At 35.5% G+C, this 19,734-nt stretch overlaps 1 protein-coding gene across 1 annotated transcript; it reads left to right on the top strand.

The window, feature by feature from the left end:
• The first annotated feature begins 3,806 nt into the window (after window positions 1-3,806).
• LOC149535941 (uncharacterized) lies at window positions 3,807-8,211 on the top strand. Its single transcript, XM_089803563.1, has 2 exons — window positions 3,807-4,089; window positions 5,008-8,211. Exon 2 carries the CDS (start codon window positions 5,284-5,286, stop codon window positions 8,014-8,016), a length of 2,733 nt encoding a protein of 910 aa, XP_089659689.1. The 5' UTR covers window positions 3,807-4,089; window positions 5,008-5,283; the 3' UTR covers window positions 8,017-8,211.
• Window positions 8,212-19,734: the final 11,523 nt, after the last annotated feature.

Here is a 19,734-nt window from a genome sequence, read left to right as displayed (position 1 = left end):
AAATACATTCTACATATATCTTAATTTTTCATGCTACTCAATTTAGGTCAACAAGATTATAGGAAAATAATCCACCTCAGTATTTTCTCATTCCTAATCATTAGATCTAACATAAAGAGAAATAGATTCTTTTGATAAGTTGATTGACCTTATTTCAAAAAGAGGTAAGATAAACAAACAATAATAGTTAATATTTTGTGAAACCATTGTACTATAGGAGATCTTCATAATTCTTTTGTGAGATAATATATAATGTCCTATACTAATTGGTAGCACAATTATTTGTATTCAGTTTTAGATGGGAATTGATCATACAAATTTGTTTGATTCATTTATCAAACCTCTAATAAATTTCTACCTTGCACACTTGTTGAACATCCCACATCACCAAAATAATATACTTTTAATGACATCAATATTATTGAAAGTGCTAGCATTTGAGGATGCAACAACTATCATACAAATTTAAACTTTAATAACCCTCATTAATAGGGTTGACAAGGTTGATATTCCTAGGAATTTTTAAAAGAATGTGGAATGGACTAAACATGAACAATGATGGATCAATTTGAACTTTGATGGAGCCTTAAGGGGCAATCTGGGTCGAAGTGGGGCATGTTGTATTACTAGATACCTTGATGGTAGATTCTTCAAAGAAATGTATATACATCTAAGGATCATAACAAAAATGAAGCATAATTTATTACAATATTTATAGACTTTAGGTGTGGGCTTAAGGCCAAGGAAGTGAGAATACACCTAGAAGGAGATTATTTGTTGATGGTTAATGTAATTAGATAGAATTTCAACTTAAGTCAAAATTTTGAAAAATATTTGTGTCCAATTAGAGAGCTTATGCACATATTTGATGAGTTTAAAACAACCCATGTGTATAGGGAATGAAATCAAGAAGGAGATACACTTGCCAAGTGGGGCACTCAAGTAGATGGTGTGGCTAGATAAAAGCTGAGGTGGCAAATGTTATGGACATGTGTTGGAGGGAAAGTGGTGCAAGTTAACTGCAATGAAGATGACTTGTGGTTGAGTTTAAATATTCCCATTGCTAGGGTATTGGTCTTACTAGTTTTATTTTAGATTGGTTATTTGTTCTGCATAAGTAATACATGTATCTGGTATAGGGTTGGTAGTTGGGGGATAACCCAAATTTTGATACTACTCTTAATAGTAGTATGAGTTATGGGTAATGTTATTAGCATATAGTAATTAGGCATGTAATATGTTAATATATGAATTGGATGTATAATACATTAAAAGTCAGGTCTTAACAAGAATGAAATCAAAAGTAATAATGAAAATTAGATCTTATTAAATGTCTTAAATTGTCATGCCACTAAATTTAGACCAATAAGGTATTGAATAAATAATTCATCTTAAAATTTTTCCTTTCTCAATTATTACATCTACATCCAAAAGAAATACATTACTTTGATAAGTTGATAGACTTTATTTCAAAGTAGGCAAGATGAGCAAAAAATAATTGACAATATTTTGTGTAGATATTGTACTATGGAAGATCTTCATCTTTCTTTTTCGAGATAATATAACATGTCTTCTACTAAATATTAGTATACTCTTTTGTTCAAATCTAAATGAGTATTGACCATTCAAACTTGTTTTGATCACATGCCAACCTTTCCATGAATCTATACATTGCACATTAAGTAAATGTCCCCACTTCATCAAAATAATATCATATCTATGACATTAAGATTACTAAATACTAACATTTGAGAACATCATATCTCTTGTGCAAATTTAAACTTTAATGATGTAAGGAAGCAAAGGTATGCAAAAATGCTTCTTACACTAATTTTGAGAGGACATCTATGCAAATTTCAACTTAGGTATCACAAAGATCTCAAGAAATATGTAAAAGCACAATAAAAATAAAAATGAACACACAGCACAATGATTACCATGGGGAAACCCTTATGGGAGAAAAACCTCACCCTCCAAAACTTGCATAATGTATTATCAAATCAAGAAAAGAATACAATACACTTGCAATGCAAATTCATATAGTAGCATCACCACAAGTCAAGCTCGGAGAGGCTTCACTAGCATCCCTCTAGAACCTAGAGTTATGAACAAAATTCCATGATACAAACTCCTCCATAAGCCCTTATTAGATAGTGATTTTACAACTTGGAAACCACTTGTGGTTTTTCAATTCCATGGACAAAATCACCATGCCAAGTATTGCCCGTTCTTGACATTTGTATTTCCAAGACGAGAAAAATCTAGGTTAAAATAATATTCTTGTCCAAAAGTTTGTCCCCTAGTTTTAACCCTTATAAATCCCATGAAATGTGTCATTCATGCTCTTACAATGACCCTCCTATATTCTACTATATACATGACACCTTTTGGCATTTCATACACATTTTCCAAGCCATAAACAAGTGAAAAACTACCAACAACATTTATTGGAATTTTTTGGAAAAAACTTGCAAGGTTGAGACACTTGTTTGTAAATATATGAAACAAAAGCATTGGAAAATTTGATCATTGTAAGAAAGAATCAAAATAATAATTAAAAATAGATCTAACAAAAGACTTCAAATTGTCTAACCACTCAATTTAAACTAATAAGATATTGAAAAATTAAAGCAATTTATATATTCCCATTTTCCAAAAAATACATTCTTAATTAGCTAGTTGACTTAATTTTAAAATTGTATGGATTGAAATGGAATCTACGAAGACTAAGAGAGACTTCTTTTAACTAAGGGGGTGAATCCACTACCTTCCCAACAACTCATTTTGGGATGAACGGAATGAAACTAGTCCCCCTTGAGGCACATGCACATGCTTGTAGCACACACAACATTCAAATGTGGCACATTTTTGAACATGAGATTATGGGATAATCCACAACCTTAAGCTTAACCACTACACCAAATGGGCTAATCTATTCATATGAGGAGGAAAGAATTTATTAGGAGAAGAGGCAAAACCTATTTAGTCTTAAGAGATCATATAGATATTTTTTTCCACATGATATAAGTGTGTCTTGTACTAAATGGTGCAATAGTATTTTGTAGTCAATTCTATATGAAGTATTGATCACATAATTCTACGTTCTCAATATGTGATTACACGTTTAGTGTCCCCACCTCATCAAAAGATTGTCATTTCAATGAAATCAACCATTAGTTTGAAAGTGTTGGCACATAGCACATAGAACACTAGATATCCAATGTACAAATTTCAACTTGAAAAACCTAGGTCTTTGCGAAGTAAGCAATCAAAATTCATAATGATAAAAGAGAGTCTCTCAAAGATCTTAATGGGTTTGTTTCAAAGTTGCAGGGATCGCAATTGAATCCCTGGCCATGGTAATTGATCGTTAATAAAGATTTCATTCGATAAAAAAGAAACAATCTAATAATTATTTGCAGGACAAATTCTTTGCATGATATCAGCATACACCTTACGAAAATCTCTACACTTTACCGAGTGCTGTCACATTGCACAACGTGGCGGCCTGGGGAAGTTTCTTATGTTAATAGATGTCTGTCTCACTCCGACGCCATTAGAGAATCAAAATCAAGTTATTCTTTTCCGTCCTTTAACAAAAAGAGAAATCAATTGTGTGTTCTAAATGCTGGGCCGCTGTGGGATCCATGCCCGATTGCCGAGTCCGTTCATGGCGTCATAGCTGAGGTAATCACTAACGGCGACGTGTCCCAGCAAACAGCGTTCATCTGACGTGGATAATGTAGACGGCACTTGGCATAAGCTCCGTTGTCCCTGAAAATTTAACGGAATATTCAGATGTTAGTGCCGGTGTTTGGATGTTATCATCAGTTGACATAAAGTACTACTGTTGAGGTAGGCAATGGCTTGTAAATGGAATTTTGTGGCTGCAGACCTAAATCTTATCTTCTCTCTTTGTAGACATTGTGGGCAAGCTTTTAAAACTTTATTCAATGCTTGTGGGTACTTCTGAAATATTCGCATATTTTTGTTAGCGTTGTAATTTGCAGGGTTGTGTAAATTTGAGGGTCTGATTTTGGGTGGTCTGGAGCTAGAGATCTCTACAGGCGTGTTAATCTGTTTGTTCAGGTACCCATTTGTTCGTTTCCTAGTTTTTATGTGTTATTCAGATCAGCTTCATCAAATGTTTCTGATGGGATTCGTACCTAAATATCTGGTTGCATGGCTTTGGATTCGACCATGTTAAGCTTAATTAGGGGTTTTTCAGGAGATCTGTGAAAACACTTTAGGTTCTTGGTAAAGTGAGGAATTCACTGGATCCAAACTTGCCATGCATTTATCTATTGTTTAGCGTTGTTTAGATGTTTGCCCTGTGTTTGCTGAGAAATATGAGCTCTCCGATTTAATATGGGGAATGACAATGTGTTTTTAGTTTTTCACTTACTGAGAAAATAGTTGGATATCTGAAGTGGGTCTGGCATTTTGTTAGGTTAGAAATGCTTGATTCTTTATAGGTATGTCAATTCATCTCGTATTGGTTTTCTTTTGGTAACTTGCCCTAGCTGTAGTCTATTTTTATATTTAGGGACTGTGGTAGAGATTATTTTCGTCTTCACTTTCTTTTTGGTAGATTTGTGGGCTTGCCAATAGTTATCTGAGTGAGTATGAAATTCGAGATGAATTTGGCTTCCGTGAGGCCAAATCCATTTGTTGGACCTATCAACGTGCATCTACTTGATTAGATGATTGCTTGCTCCTATGGATGCTGTCTTAAATAGAGTTCTATGAGCGATATTAGATAGTCTTCATTTGAGATTTTATTGTTGCAAGTTGCAACAGATATTGTTAAGTGGAAAAGGAATAGTTGTTCATTCTTTACTTCATTAAATTTTAGCCTATACAAAGTAGTATTTTTCCAAGGTGTTTTTGGCTGGATATGTTTCATCTCTTTGGCTGTGAAGGGATTTACTTTCTTGAGGTGCATGCAAATGAATCTTGACATCCTTGAACCAGGCTTATGCGTGCTTTGATTTGTTATATTGGCAGGATTGATGAAGTTGTGCACATCGGTCTATGAGAATGGTAGACGTTTTCGGGATTACTGGGAGGTGTATATTTTGTCAGTTCTGGTTAAATTGTGCTTTTCTCAAAAGGCTACGACTTCCAGAATTTTGGAAAGTTTTTGGATTTTAATGAAACAAAGAGGTTTATTCACAGCTATGGATAGATCGGATACATCAGGTTTTTTGAGCGGTGGATTTCACAATTTTTTAAATATCCTGCTAATAGTCTTTTATTACATTTCATATTTATAGCAATTTTATGCGAAGCATAGAAATGGATCTCAACTTAGAGAATTTCACATCTCCTGTCATCACAAGTATTAAGACATCCACCAATATATGCAATAAAGATGACAATTCCCCGAGGCATGGCCGTCAAGTACAATCACATTGTCAGAATATACAAGGTCACTTGTTTTGTCCGATAAACAGGTCTGGTTCTGTACCCTGCAATGCATCTCTACCTATGGAGAAAGAAAGGCCACGTTTTTCCTTTCATGAAGCTCAATCGGCATCTCCATGTTTTGATGATGATTGTGGCTTGGCTCTAGGATTGGGTTGCAATAGGTGTAGCTCACTTCCCAAGACCACTTTGAGCGCCTTGGTATCTTTTGGTACTCCTTGTAGAAGTTCTGATGCAATGCAACTCAGCAGAGATCTAACTGGAAAAGCCAGACATGGTCAGGAGTTGCCTGATGGAACCACACTTCGTAACACCATTGGAGGCCATCAGAATGTTGCTTCTAGCAAAGTATTGAGTATCTCTACACACAGTTGCAATATAAATAAATCAGAGATAGAATCAAAAAATTGTTCTAGTGCTATGTTTACAAAATCATTAGACATTGATCCTGACATTTTTCAGTTGGGGCTTTCCACAGCATCTCCAGAATTGGGAAGACAATCAGTAAAGAATCCAGGTGTGGTGGTTTCTCAATGTGACGGTGCCCTTTTTCCTGGTCATAGGAAGGAATCTCGTATGAATGGGTTAGAGACTGACAGGAGCTCAAATGTTCCTGTGAATGAGGGCAACGCTTCCATAGAGACTGAATCGAGGCGTTACATACCATCTCTGTTTATAGCATCCAGAATGGAGAATTCAGGTGCAGACTCGCTTCGTCAATTAGGGACTACTAGTTTCATTGCTAACCATCCTCTACAAAATAATCCAGAGACGACAAGAACATCTTGTGGAATGATCACTTCAAATGGGTTTCTGGGTAATGAAGAAAAGCGCTGTACTTCCAAGACATGCAAATTTACAGGCTGTCACAAGGGAGCTAGAGGATCCTCAGGCTTGTGCATATCCCATGGAGGTGGAAATAGGTGTCAGAAATCTGGGTGCACTAAAGGTGCTGAAAGTCGAACTGTTTATTGTAAAGCTCATGGTGGAGGTCGTAGGTGCCAACAGCTAGGATGTACAAAGAGTGCTGAAGGGAAAACAGATTATTGTATTGGGCATGGAGGAGGACGAAGATGCAGCCACCAAGGTTGTAGTAAGGCTGCTAGGGGCAAATCAGGCTTGTGTATTCGGCATGGTGGGGGTAAAAGGTGTCAAAAAGAAGGTTGCCTGAAGAGTGCTGAATGCTATTCTAGTCTCTGCATATCTCATGGGGGTGGACGAAGATGCCAATATCCAGACTGCACAAAAGGGGCACAAGGAAGCACTCTGTACTGTAAAGCACATGGAGGTGGCAAGCGGTGCACATACACTGGATGCAATAAAGGTGCTGAGGGTAGCACTTCATTGTGTAAAGGCCATGGTGGAGGTAAACGCTGTATGTTTGATGGAGGTGGCCTCTGCCCAAAAAGTGTGCATGGAGGCACCCAATTTTGTGTGGCTCATGGAGGTGGCAAGCGATGTTCTGTTGAGGGGTGTACAAAGAGTGCGAGAGGCAGGACAGACTTCTGTGTTAGACATGGAGGAGGAAGACGGTGCAAGTTTGAAGAATGTGGGAAAAGTGCTCAAGGTAGTACAGATTTTTGCAAAGCCCATGGAGGAGGCAAGAGATGCTTATGGGGCCAAGAAGGTTCAGTTCACTCTCATGAAGTACAAGGAGTGGATGGACGAGGTCCCTGTGACAGGTATGCTAGAGGAAAAGTAGGCTTATGTGCCGCGCACAATGCTCTAGTCCAAGATCACAGATCCCATGGTGGCAAGGCACTTGGTCCTGGGATAGGCTCTGGCTTGTTTCATGGACTAGCCAGACCATCAATGGTAAATGCAAATAGTGATATAATTGAAGACGTTGCAGCTTTAGGTGAAACTTTACCACTTGTCACTGACATTGAATGGGAATCTTTGCATAGTAAGGCTTCAGGGGCCTTTAATTGTGTTGTGGAGCAGAGCAATAACAAAGAAGACAATATTGACTTGGACCCTGAGGCTAAGAAAAATGGCCAGGAGGATGAACTCGCACTAGCTGTCAAATCTCAATTTCATCTGAAAACAAGTAATTTAGTAAAATGGAATATGCACATTGTTGAGGTGCCCCATCCCAATGATAGCATGAACATTGATACAGATTATGCTGTTGAAAATGAGAAAACACACAGATACCAGTCAGTCTTTGCTCATCCCAACCACGCTACAGATTTTGTCCCTAATTTTGTATCTGAATGCACTGAAGTTGTTGGATCTCCCGTGGAAAAGCAGGATGTTTGTATGGACTTGTCTTCTGATCAGGCTAAGACCTATTATCAATCACTAGGATCGACAATACTTCAAAGTCATGCTCCTCATAAAGTATTGGCTCCATTTCCCATGAAGATATGCCCAAAAACCTTGCAAACTGAGGAACACCAGTACAATTCAGATTCCACTGAAGTTGGCCATTTCTCACTTCCAGAGGGAAGAGTACATGGTGGAAGTCTCATGTCAATGCTTTCAAGAGGCTTACGGCCTGGGAATGAAGGCTTTGTGCCATTTTCACCCAAGACATTTGACTCTGGGAAAAAAGCCGAGGTGCAAAGCAACTCCGGAATGTTTTAATATTCACCGCAGATAAAAACATCAATCAGCTTGTATCTTTGTCAATATTTTGATATTTACATATGCTGCAAACGAAGAATTTTTTTTTTTAGAGAGGAGTTTGTTCTCTTTCATCTTCGTGAGGACTGGAGAAGTTCGGCCCTGTACATAATTACTCTTTTTTATGCATATCTGGTTGCTCGCTTGCATATGAAATTCCTTTGTTTTCACTTACATGCCTTGAAGTCACAATTAGCCATCCCGGAATGCCCTGAATATAAATTCTTCTTGTTTTTTGATACTCTAGAAATTTGTGTGTGGATCTTCAAAGATGCACATCCGAGTATTTCAAGTAAGGTGCATATATTGTAGACTATGTAGTTAGCAGAATCTCACAGCAAGTCTCAGACATTTATAAATAAAATGTAGAGAAGTACTTGAATGTAACAGCAAAAGGTAATTGCAGACAAGGTAATTATATCTTTACCCATAAACAAAACTTGTGTGTGGAAGTGCAGACTGTCATAGCAGGGGTTTCTATTTCATGCCATTTCATTGTGCATTATTTTTTACATTTCTAGTTATGTATCATGTTCAATCGTTTCTTTTAAGTTTCTCAAAGGATATTTTGTATCACAGGAAACTCATAGATAGCAGAAACCGCACAATTCAATCAACATTTTCACCATTTTTCTCGTCACTTGGTTGTTTGAAATTTCGAACCCTCAAATGCCGGCATCAAATGCCTCTTTTAGATGCTGATAATATTTATAACCCTACTTTTTGTAGATTTGCACTGACAACCCTGTTATTTTGTTTACATAAGGAGAGATCTTGAGCGATCTCATTTTGGATTTTTCTGATAAATCCACCACATTGAGAAATGTCGAGTCCAGCTGTTCCAGTTGAGCAAGCTAAGCTGTTGAGTGCAATGGACTTAAAAAACACTGACATAAGAAATGGCAGAAAATGTGTTACTGGTATCCCCATTTCATTTGGAACTCGTTTTTGGATTCTTAGGTTCACGTAGGTGACCAAGGTAATATTTAGAACTCATCCTACTTTTAATTTCCCGTTTCTTCCAATTTCCAGAGATTGTCACTGTGCATTAATTTTCGAAATTTTCAGAGATTAGACTAGATGGTATATCTCACTGTGCATTTAATAAGATTTTTGGCTATCAGTAGACATTATTACATGAATTAAACTATCTTTAATTATAAGCCGTCATCAACATCAATGCCATAAGCTCCTTACAATTCAGCGTTAATAAATATATAAATTTCTTATATTTTATTCCTATTTAATTTAAATTTATATAATTATAATAATATAAATTTTTATTTTGTAATTGAGCTATTACAAATAATATCAAGAAATTATAGTTAACCTACTTGTCATTCTAGTTTACCTTATATTCTGAAACATTAGAAAAACATGTGGAAGTATTAAATTATTGTATTTGTTGCTGGCTAATAGATTCTTTATATTTAAATTTTGATTTTCAATTTTCTAAAATGTATGGAAAACTTTTAAATTTTGATTTTCAATTTTCTAAAATGTATATATGTAAAACTTTTAATTTATAAAGTCAATAAAATCATTTTACTTCAATTTGATAGACTCATTTATTTAGGGTGTAATAGGAGGCTTAAAAATAAAATGATAATTTTATAATCTTATAATTTTTTAATTTCTCATCTAAAATATTAAAATATTAAATTATATTAAATGCTATCAACAAATTAGAATTATTAAGTTTAATGTACTATCTATTTAATTAAACTATAATTAATAAGTTTAATAACTATCTATCTAATTAAACTAGCTTATATATATATATATATATATATATATATATATATATATATATATATATATATATATATATATATATATATATATATATATATATATATATATATATATATATATATATATATATATATATATGTGGGTATGTGCAGGATCATGGTGTGCCAAAAAGTGGCGATGTGAAAAAAAGAGAGTTTGAATACGCCTAAAAGCGGTTTAAAATCTACTCTGACTTTTTTCACCTATCTAGGAACCATATCTGGAAGGTTAAGCCGAACCTTATCGAATATCCGATATTATATCGGATATTCAATTTGACATCGGATATCCGATTTTAAATCAAATATCCGACTAATAATTATAATCATATAATAGTATGATATATTATTTAATAATAATATTATTCTTTAATAATATTATTAAATAATAATAAGATATAATAATAATATCATATTAAATAATAATAATAATAATAATATTATTATTATATTAAATAATAATATTATTATTAGTATATTAAATAATATATCATATTAAATAATAATAATAATATTAAATAATATATCATACTATTATATTATAATAATAATATTATTATTATAATAATTATTATACTATAATATAATAATAATATTATAATTATTATTATACTATAATATAATAATATTATTATTATAATAATATTATTATTATATTATAATCGTATAATATTATACTATAATAATAATATTATACTATAATAATAATATTATAATGTATTATATTATAATAACATATTATATTATTATAATATAATATAATATTTCATATATTATAATATATAGTAATATAGTAATATATATATATATATAATATAATACTAAAAAGTAATATCTTATAATATAATATATAATAAAAAATTATAATATATTATAAATTATAATAATATAATATAATAATAATATTTTATATTATAATATATAGTAAATTAATATAATAATATAAAATATAATATAAAAATATATAAAATGTAATATATATTATATATTATATGTTATATTATATATATTGTACTCATTTTATGTTATTGTGCCATATCGGATATCACCCTATGACCCCCTTTGACCCATATGAACGATTCGAATATATCCCTAGGGGTCTTAGGACCGCCAAAGACATATGCCGTCGTTTAATGGGTCAAAGGGGGTCATACGTCAACCTATGACCCCCTTTGACCCATATGAACAATTCGAATGTCCCTAGGGGTTATAGGACCCTTAGAGACATATGTCGTCTTTTAATGGGTCAAAGGGGGTCATAGGTCACCCTATGACCCCCTTTGACCGATATGACCCATTCGAATATGTTCCTAAGGGTCCGAGGACTTCTAGCGACATATGTCGTCGTTTAATGGGTCAAAGGGGGTCATAGGTCACCCTATGACCCTATGACCCCCTTTGACCCATATGAACGATTCGAATATATCCCTAGGGGTCCTAGGACCCATAGGGACATATGTCATCGTTTAATGGGTCAAAGGGTGTCATAGGTCACCCTATGACCCCCTTTGACCCATATGAATGATTCGAATATGTCCCTAGGTATTATAGGACCCCTAGAGACATATGTCGTCGTTTAATGAGTCAAAAGGGGTCATAAGTCACCCTATGACCCCCTTTGACACATATGAACAATTCGAATACGTCCCTAGAGGTTCTAGGACCCCTAGAGATATATGTCATTGTTTAATGGGTCAAAGGGGGTCATAGGTCACCCTATGACCCCCTTTGACCCATATGACCCATTCGAATATGTTCCTAGGGGTCCGAGGGCCCCTAGCGACATATGTTGTTGTTTAATGGGTCAAAGGGTGACCTATGACCCCCTTTGACCCATATTACCCATTGAATGTGTCCCTAGGGGTTCTAGAGACATATGTTATCATTTAATGGGTCAAAGAGAGTCATAGGTCACCCTATGACCCCCTTTGACTCATATTACCCATTCGAATATGTCCCTAGGGGTCCTAGAACTCCTAGGGACATATGTTGTCATTTAATGGGTCAAAGGGAGTCATAGGTCACCCTATGACCCCTTTTGACCCATATGAACAATTCGAATATGTCCCTAGGGGTCCCAAGACCCCTAGAGACATATGTCGTTGTTTAATGGGTTAAAGGGGGTCATAGGTCACCCTATGACCTCCTTTGACCCATATGAACAATTCGAATATGTCCCTAGGGATTTTAGGACCCCTCGAAATATATGTCGTCGTTTAATGGGTCAAAGGGGGTCATAGGTCACCCTATGACCCCCTTTGACTCATATGACCCATTCGAATATGTTCTTAGCGGTCCGAGGACCCCTAGCGACATATGTTGTCGTTTAATGGGTCAAAGAGAGTCATAGGTCACCTTATGACCTCTTTTGATCCATATTACCCATTCGAATATGTCCCTAGGGGTTCTAGGACCCCTAGAGACATATGTTGTCGTTTAATGGGTCAAAGAGAGTCATAGGTCACCCTATGACCCCCTTTGACCCATATTACCTATTCAAATATGTCCCTAGGGGTCCTAGAATTCCTAGGGACATATGTCGTCGTTTAATGGGTCAAAGGGGGTCATAGGTCACCCTATGACCCTCTTTGACCCATATGAACGTTTCAAATATGTCCTTATGGGTCCTAGGACCCCTAGGGACATATGTCGTCGTTTAATGGGTCAAAGGGTGTCATAAGGCACCCTATGACCCCCTTTGACCCATATGAACGATTTGAATATGTCCCTAGGGGTCTTAGGACCCCTAAGGACATATGTCGTCATTTAATGGGTCAAAGGGGGTCATAGGGTGACCTATGACCCCCTTTGACCCATATGGCCCATTTGAATATGTTCTTAGGACCCTTAGGGACATATGTCGTTGTTTAATGGGTCAAAGGGGGTCATAGGAAACCCTATGACTCCCTTTGACTAATATGAACGATTCGAATATGTCCTTAGGGGTCCCAAGACCCCTAGGGACATATGTCGTCGTTTAATGGGTCAAAGGGTGTCATAGGTCACCCTATGACCCCCTTTGACCCATATGAATGATTCAAATATTTTCCTAAGGGTCCTAACATATTCGAATCATTCATATGGGTCAAAGGGGTATGTCGTCGTTTAATGGGTCAAAGGGGGTCATAGGTCACCCTATGACCCCCTTTGACCCATATGAACAATTCAAATATGTCCCTAGGGGTCCTAGGACCCCTAGGGACATATGTTGTCATTTAATGGGTCAAAGGGTGTCATAGGTCACCCTATGACCCCTTTTGACCCATATGAATGATTCAAATATATCCCTAGGGGTTATAGGACCCCTAGAGACATATGTCGTCGTTTAATGGGTCAAAGGGCCCCCTTTGACCCATATGAACAATTCAAATATGTCCCTAGGGGTGCTCGGACTCCTAGAGACATATGTCGTCATTTAATGGGTCAAAGGGGGTCATAGGTCACCTATGACCCGACCTATGACCCCCTTGACCCATATGAACGATTCGAATATGTCCCTAGGGGTCCTAGGACCCCTAGCGGCATATTTGAATCGTTCATATGGGTCAAACCCCCTTTGACCCAGATGACCCATTCGAATATGTTCTTAGGGGTCCGAGGATCCCTACCGACATATGTTGTCGTTTAATGGGTCAAAGAGGGTCATAGGTCACCCTATGACCCCCTTTGACCCATATTACCCATTCGAAGACCTATGACCCCCTTTGACCCATATTACCCATTCGAATATGTCCCTAGGGGTTCTAGGACCCCTAGAGACATATGTTGTCATTTAATTGGTCAAAGTGAGTCATAGGTCACCCTATGACCCCCTTTGACCCATATTACCCATTTGAATATGTCCCTAGGGGTCCTAGAACCCCTAGGGACATATGTCGTCATTTAATGGGTCAAAGGGACCTATGACCTCCTTTGACCCATATTAACCCCTAGAGACATATGTCATCGTTTAATGGGTCAAAGGGGGTCATAAGTCACCCTATGACCCCCTTTGACCCATATGAACGATTCAAATATGTCCCTCGGGGTCCTAGGACCCGTAAAGACATATATCATCATTAAATTGATCAAAAGGGGTCATAGGTCACCTTATGACCCCCTTTGACCCATGTTAACCATTGTAATATGTCCCTAGGGCTCTTAAGACCCCTAAGGACATATGTCGTCGTTTAATGCATCAAAGGGGGTCAATGGTTGACCTATGACCCCCTTTGACTCATATATATTAATAATATACATATCTATTAATAACATACATATTAATATAATTATATATATATATATAATAAAAATATTACGTTATTATATATAGATTAATAACATATATATATGTATTACTTTATTATATTTAATAAAAATATTATGTTATTATATATATATATTAATAACATACATATTAATATAATAATATATATAATACATATTATATATTTATATTTAATATATTACGTTATTATATATATATATATATATATATTATTATACATATTAATATAATAATATAGAATACATATTATATTTAATGAAAATATTACGTTATTATATTTAGTAAAAATAATAATAATATAAATTATATTTATAGATTGTAACAAGATTAACATAATATATTAGTATATATTGTTAGATTATATCTTATATCTTTACATTACGTTATTATATATATATATATATATATATATATATATATATATATATATATATATATATATATATATATATATATATATATATATATATATATATATATATATATATATATATATATATATAAGTGAAATAATTTAGAAATAATAAGGTGTGACGTTTAAACCCAATTTTCCCTCCAAAATGGGTTGAGATTTTAAATTTTCCCACCTCAACATATCGGATATTTGATTTCAAATCGAATATTTGATTTGCAATCGGATATCTGATTAGGCTTGGTAAATACCAAGCCTACCCGGTCAACCCAAAAGACGTGTTTGAAGAGGGTTTTAGTGATACTCAGACTTCGGGTAGCCGTCTGACAATGTTATTTTGATCGAAATTGAATAAAACGAAAAATGTTTTTTAATATCGATCTCTAGATTTCATAAATATAATTTCTGTCAAATTCTGAGTTCGATAAGTATTTATTAGTTAATTATCAATGAAGATAATTGTAAAGTGCTGATTGACATACTGATTGAAAAATAGCTATAACTTTCAAACGGTATAACATTTTTTAAATCTAAAAGTTGCATCACATTCTATACCTCGGCTAGTATAAGAGGAAAAAAAAAATTAATTTGGTAAAATTTTCTATTAGTTAGGGTGGTCAGACACGAGACTTTTTTTTTTCCGAAAAAGTTTTGGTAGAAAATTCATAGTTAATTATTTATTTGGAATAAAAATACCAAAAAATATGCGTCACATCCGGGCATGAGTCTAATTTTCATATCTATAATTATATTAAAAAAATATTATGATTTGATTTTGATTAAGGTGGTCAAACATACACCTACTTTTTATTTTCGCCCTGAAATTTTTTTAGTACTGCATTAAAATTCAAACTTTTGACCAATTAAATATTTTTTTCTCCTGATAAGGCTTGTTAGTTTAGAAACTACATTCAATTTCTTACAGATTATTTTCTTACAACTTTTTGATGTAAAGTCCATAACCACTTCAAAATTATGTGTCAAGTTGACATAAACCTGATTTGCTGATTTTTCACTGCCACTTAAGGCCATAGTTTGGTACACCATGATCCTGCACATACCCATATATATATATATATATAAAATAAGCCGAGAGATATCCTTCTCGAGGCGCCTATTGCACTGAGTGAGATTATGAAAATAGGCGCCTCGAGAAGGATATCTCTCGGCTTATTTTATATATATAAAATATATATAAGCTAGTAGCACTCGCGATGCAAATTGAAACACATTATTTTTAAAATTATAATTCGTTATAGTTAATATATTATGAATTTTTTTAATTAATAAATATTTAATATTGATAATTTAGTAATTTAAAAGAATAAATAATAGATCTTATATATAATATTTTATGGTACATTATAGATTTTATATGCTCACTTCAAAAATATGCTTAATGAAATAGATTCCCTTTGAAAAAATAAATAAATCACCACCTATATAATTATAAATACAATCAATTTTATTTTTTATTGAACTAATTAGAATTAAACTTTGGATTGAAATTAGAGTTTTCATTTGAATTAGTGTTAGCTTAAGTTTTATTCTTAAAGCTAGATTATTATTTGCAATAGAGAAAAGGTCATAGTGGGACTTCTTTAAGGAAATACCTTATATCTCTTTACATCATGTCTCTTACTCTCTCTCACACATATCTCTTTCCCAAACATATAATACATATATCTCCCCTCATAATTACTCTCTTTCCCTCTCTCCCCACCCTCCTCTCAACATATCTTCTCCTATTTAACCCCCCCACTCTCATACACCCACTTATCACTATTATCCTCTCTTCCTTCCTTCATTACCATGTCCATCTATCACATTCCCTAATTATTATATTTACCCAATCTCTCCCCTATTCCCTCTACCAATCCCTCTTTCTCTTCTATCCCTCCCCCTCTCACCATCTATTCCTCTTGATTACCATGTAGCCCTAGCCCATCTCTCTCTCTCTCTCTCTCTCTCTCTCTCTCTTTCTCTCTCTCTCACATCATGTCTCCATCTCTTTTGGACCGTAATTGTCATCCATCCACTAATTACCACATATCTCTCTCTCTCTCTCTCCCCCCCCCCCGCCAAACTCGTCACCCCATCACCATTTCCATTCAAATTGTTCTCTTTCTCTCTACCTAATCAATCTCCCCTTTGACATTATCTCTTTCTACCTCGTACCTACTTACGTTTCTCCCTTTGTCCTATTTTCACCCCTACTTACCATATCCTCTCCTTTATTACCATTTATCTATATATCATCTCTTTGCCTCCCTACCTCCTTAATCTCTTTAAGTCTCCTCTCCCTCCTCTTGCAATTTCTTACCCCTATATACCCTCTATATCTACCCCTAAGCACCAACAATGCATTCACATTGACTGAAAAGACTCTCTCTCTCTCTCTCTCTCTCTCTCTCAGTTCTAAATTATCCTCTTTCTATATTTACTTCTATCTCTCCCCACTCCCCGTTCTATCTTTCTTCCATCTCCCTGCCCCTCTAGCGATTACTTCCCCCTAAATACCTTATATATCTTTACATCATGTCTCTTACTCTCTCCCACACATCTCTCTTTCCCAAACATATAATACATATATCTCCCCCCACAATTACTCTCTTTCCCTCTCTCCCCACCCTCCTCTCAACATATCTTCTACCTAATCACTCTCCCCTTCGACATTGTCTCTTTCTACCTCATACCTTCCTACATTTCTCCCTTTGTCCTATTTCCACCCCTACTTACCATATCCTCTCCTTTATTATCATTTATCTCTACATCATCTCTCTGGCTCCCTACCTCCTTAATCTCTTTAAGTCTCCTCTCCCTCCTCTCACAATCTCTTACCCCTATTTACCCTCTATATCTACCTCGAAGTGCCAGCGATGCACTCACACTGACTAAAAAGACTCTCTCTCTCTCTCTCTCTCTCTCTCTCTCTCTCTCTCTCCATTCAATGTTTTTGATTCATGTAATTAAAATTAAATTTAGGGTAGAAATTAGATTTTCAATTTTTGTTAGTGTATATATATCTTGATTATATATGTGTTTATGTGTGTGTATGTATATACCATTTCTCTTTCTATGTATATTTGTGCATGCGTGTATATGTGAGTCTATATATGCATCTCTCTCTCTCTATGTCTATCCTAAACCCTAACTATTCTCTTTCTTGAACTCTATGTCATGTCTCTACCCCCTCCCTCTCTTTTGTATGCCCTCTTCCCCTTATCGCTTTCCCATGAGGTTGCAAAAAAAGAATGAGAAGTTGAGAGAGAAAGTATAATTGCATAATTACCCTCTCTCTCTCTCTCTCTCACACACACACACACACACATACACACATTAATTATTCTCTCCCATACCATTTCTTGCACATATCCCTTTGTAATGAGCCTTCCCTATTCTATCCTCCATCACCATCTCTCTCTATTCCAAGTTCTAGGTATCTTCTTTCTTTCTAGCTCTATCTCTTCTCATGCCTCTTATTAACCTAGCATAAGAATTATTGTGACCTCTCACCATCTCTTGGATCCTATTTTCCATTTATTTTTACCACATGTTGGTCACCCTCTCCCCCTTCTCCCACTCTCTCACACAATTTCCACATGTTGGAAAATTTTCCAAAGTTGCCATCAAGATTTGTGATAAGGGCTCAATTGCCTCCTATGTACTATAAGTTCCACACGTTACAAAAATGTCCACCCCCCGCTCTCTCTCTCTCTCTCTCTGGGGCCTAAATTATCCTCTTTCTATATTCACCTCTATCTCTCCCCACTCCCTCTTCTATCTTTCTTCCATCTCCTTGTCCCTCTAGTGATTGCTTCCCCCTAAATACCTTATATGTCTTTACTTCATGTCTCTTACTCTCTCTCACACATCTCTCTTTCCCAAACATATAATACATATATCTCCTCCCAAAATTACTCTCTTTCCCTCTCTCCCCACCCTCCTCACAACATATCTTCTCCTATTTAACTCCCCATCCTCCTCTCAATATATCTTCTCCTATTTAACCCCCCACCTCTATTCATCCACTTATCACTATTATCCTCTCTTCCTTCCTTCATTACCATGTCCATCTATCACATTCCCTAATTATTATATTTACGCCATCTCTCCCCTATTCCCTCTATATCTTATATCCCTCCCCCTCTCACCATCTATTCCTCTTGATTACCATATAGCCCTATCCCATCTCTCTCTCTCTCTCTCTCTCTCTCTCTGCCTCCCTCCCTCCCCTCATCATGTCTCGATCTCTTTTGGACCGTAATTGTCATCCATCTGCTAATTACCACATCTCTCTCTCTCTCCCAAATTCCTCACCCCATCACCATTTCCATCGTAATTATTCTCGTTGTCTCCACCTAATCACTCTCCCCTTTGACATTGTCTCTTTCTACCTCGTACCTTCCTACATTTCTCCCTTTGTCCTATTTCCACCCGTACTTACCATATCCTCTCCTTTATTACCATTTATCTCTACATCATCTCTCTACCTCCTTAATCTCTTTAAGTCTCCTCTCCCTCCTCTCACAGTCTCTTACTCCTATTTACCCTATATATCTACCCCTAAGTGCCAGTGATGCATTCACACTGACTAAAAAGACTCTCTCTCTCTCTCTCTCTCTCTCTCCTCTCTCTCTCTCTCTCTCTCTCTCTCTCTCTCTCTCTCTCTCTCTCTCCCTCACCCTCTCTCTCTCCCTCTCCCTCTCCCTCTCAACATTTTTGATTCATGTAATTAAAATTAAATTTAGGGTAGAAATTAGATTTCCAATTTTTGTTAGTGTATATATATATATATCTTGATTATATAAGTGTATATGTGTGTCTATGTATATACCATTTCTCTTTCTATGTATATGTGTGCATGTGTGTATAGGTGTGTATATGTGTGTCTATATATGCATCTCTCTCTCTATGTCTATCCTAAACCCTAACTATTCTCTTTCTTGAACTCTATGTCATGTCTCTACCCCCTCCCTCTCTTTTGTATGCCCTCTTCCCCTTATCGCTTTCCCTTGAGGTTGCAAAAAAAGGATGAGAAGATTGAGAGAGAAAGTATAATTGCATAATTACCCTCTCTCACACTAACACCCTCTCTCTCTCTCTCACACACACACACACACACACATGCACATTAATTATTCTCTCCCATACCATTTCTTGCACATATCCCTTTGTAATGAGCCTTCCCTATTCTATCCTCCATC

The sequence above is a fragment of the Cupressus sempervirens genome, chromosome 10 (genome assembly GCF_028749045.1).
Source record: "Cupressus sempervirens isolate cs-2001-9-10 chromosome 10, ASM2874904v1, whole genome shotgun sequence".
Classification (NCBI taxonomy): domain Eukaryota; kingdom Viridiplantae; phylum Streptophyta; class Pinopsida; order Cupressales; family Cupressaceae; genus Cupressus; species Cupressus sempervirens.
This window is presented reverse-complemented; position numbering and strand designations above follow the sequence as displayed.

Excerpts from the sequence above, each read along its gene's own strand:
- LOC149535941 (XM_089803563.1), top strand. The coding sequence starts at position 5,284 with ATGCGAAGCATAGAAATGGATCTCAACTTAGAGAATTTCACATCTCCT.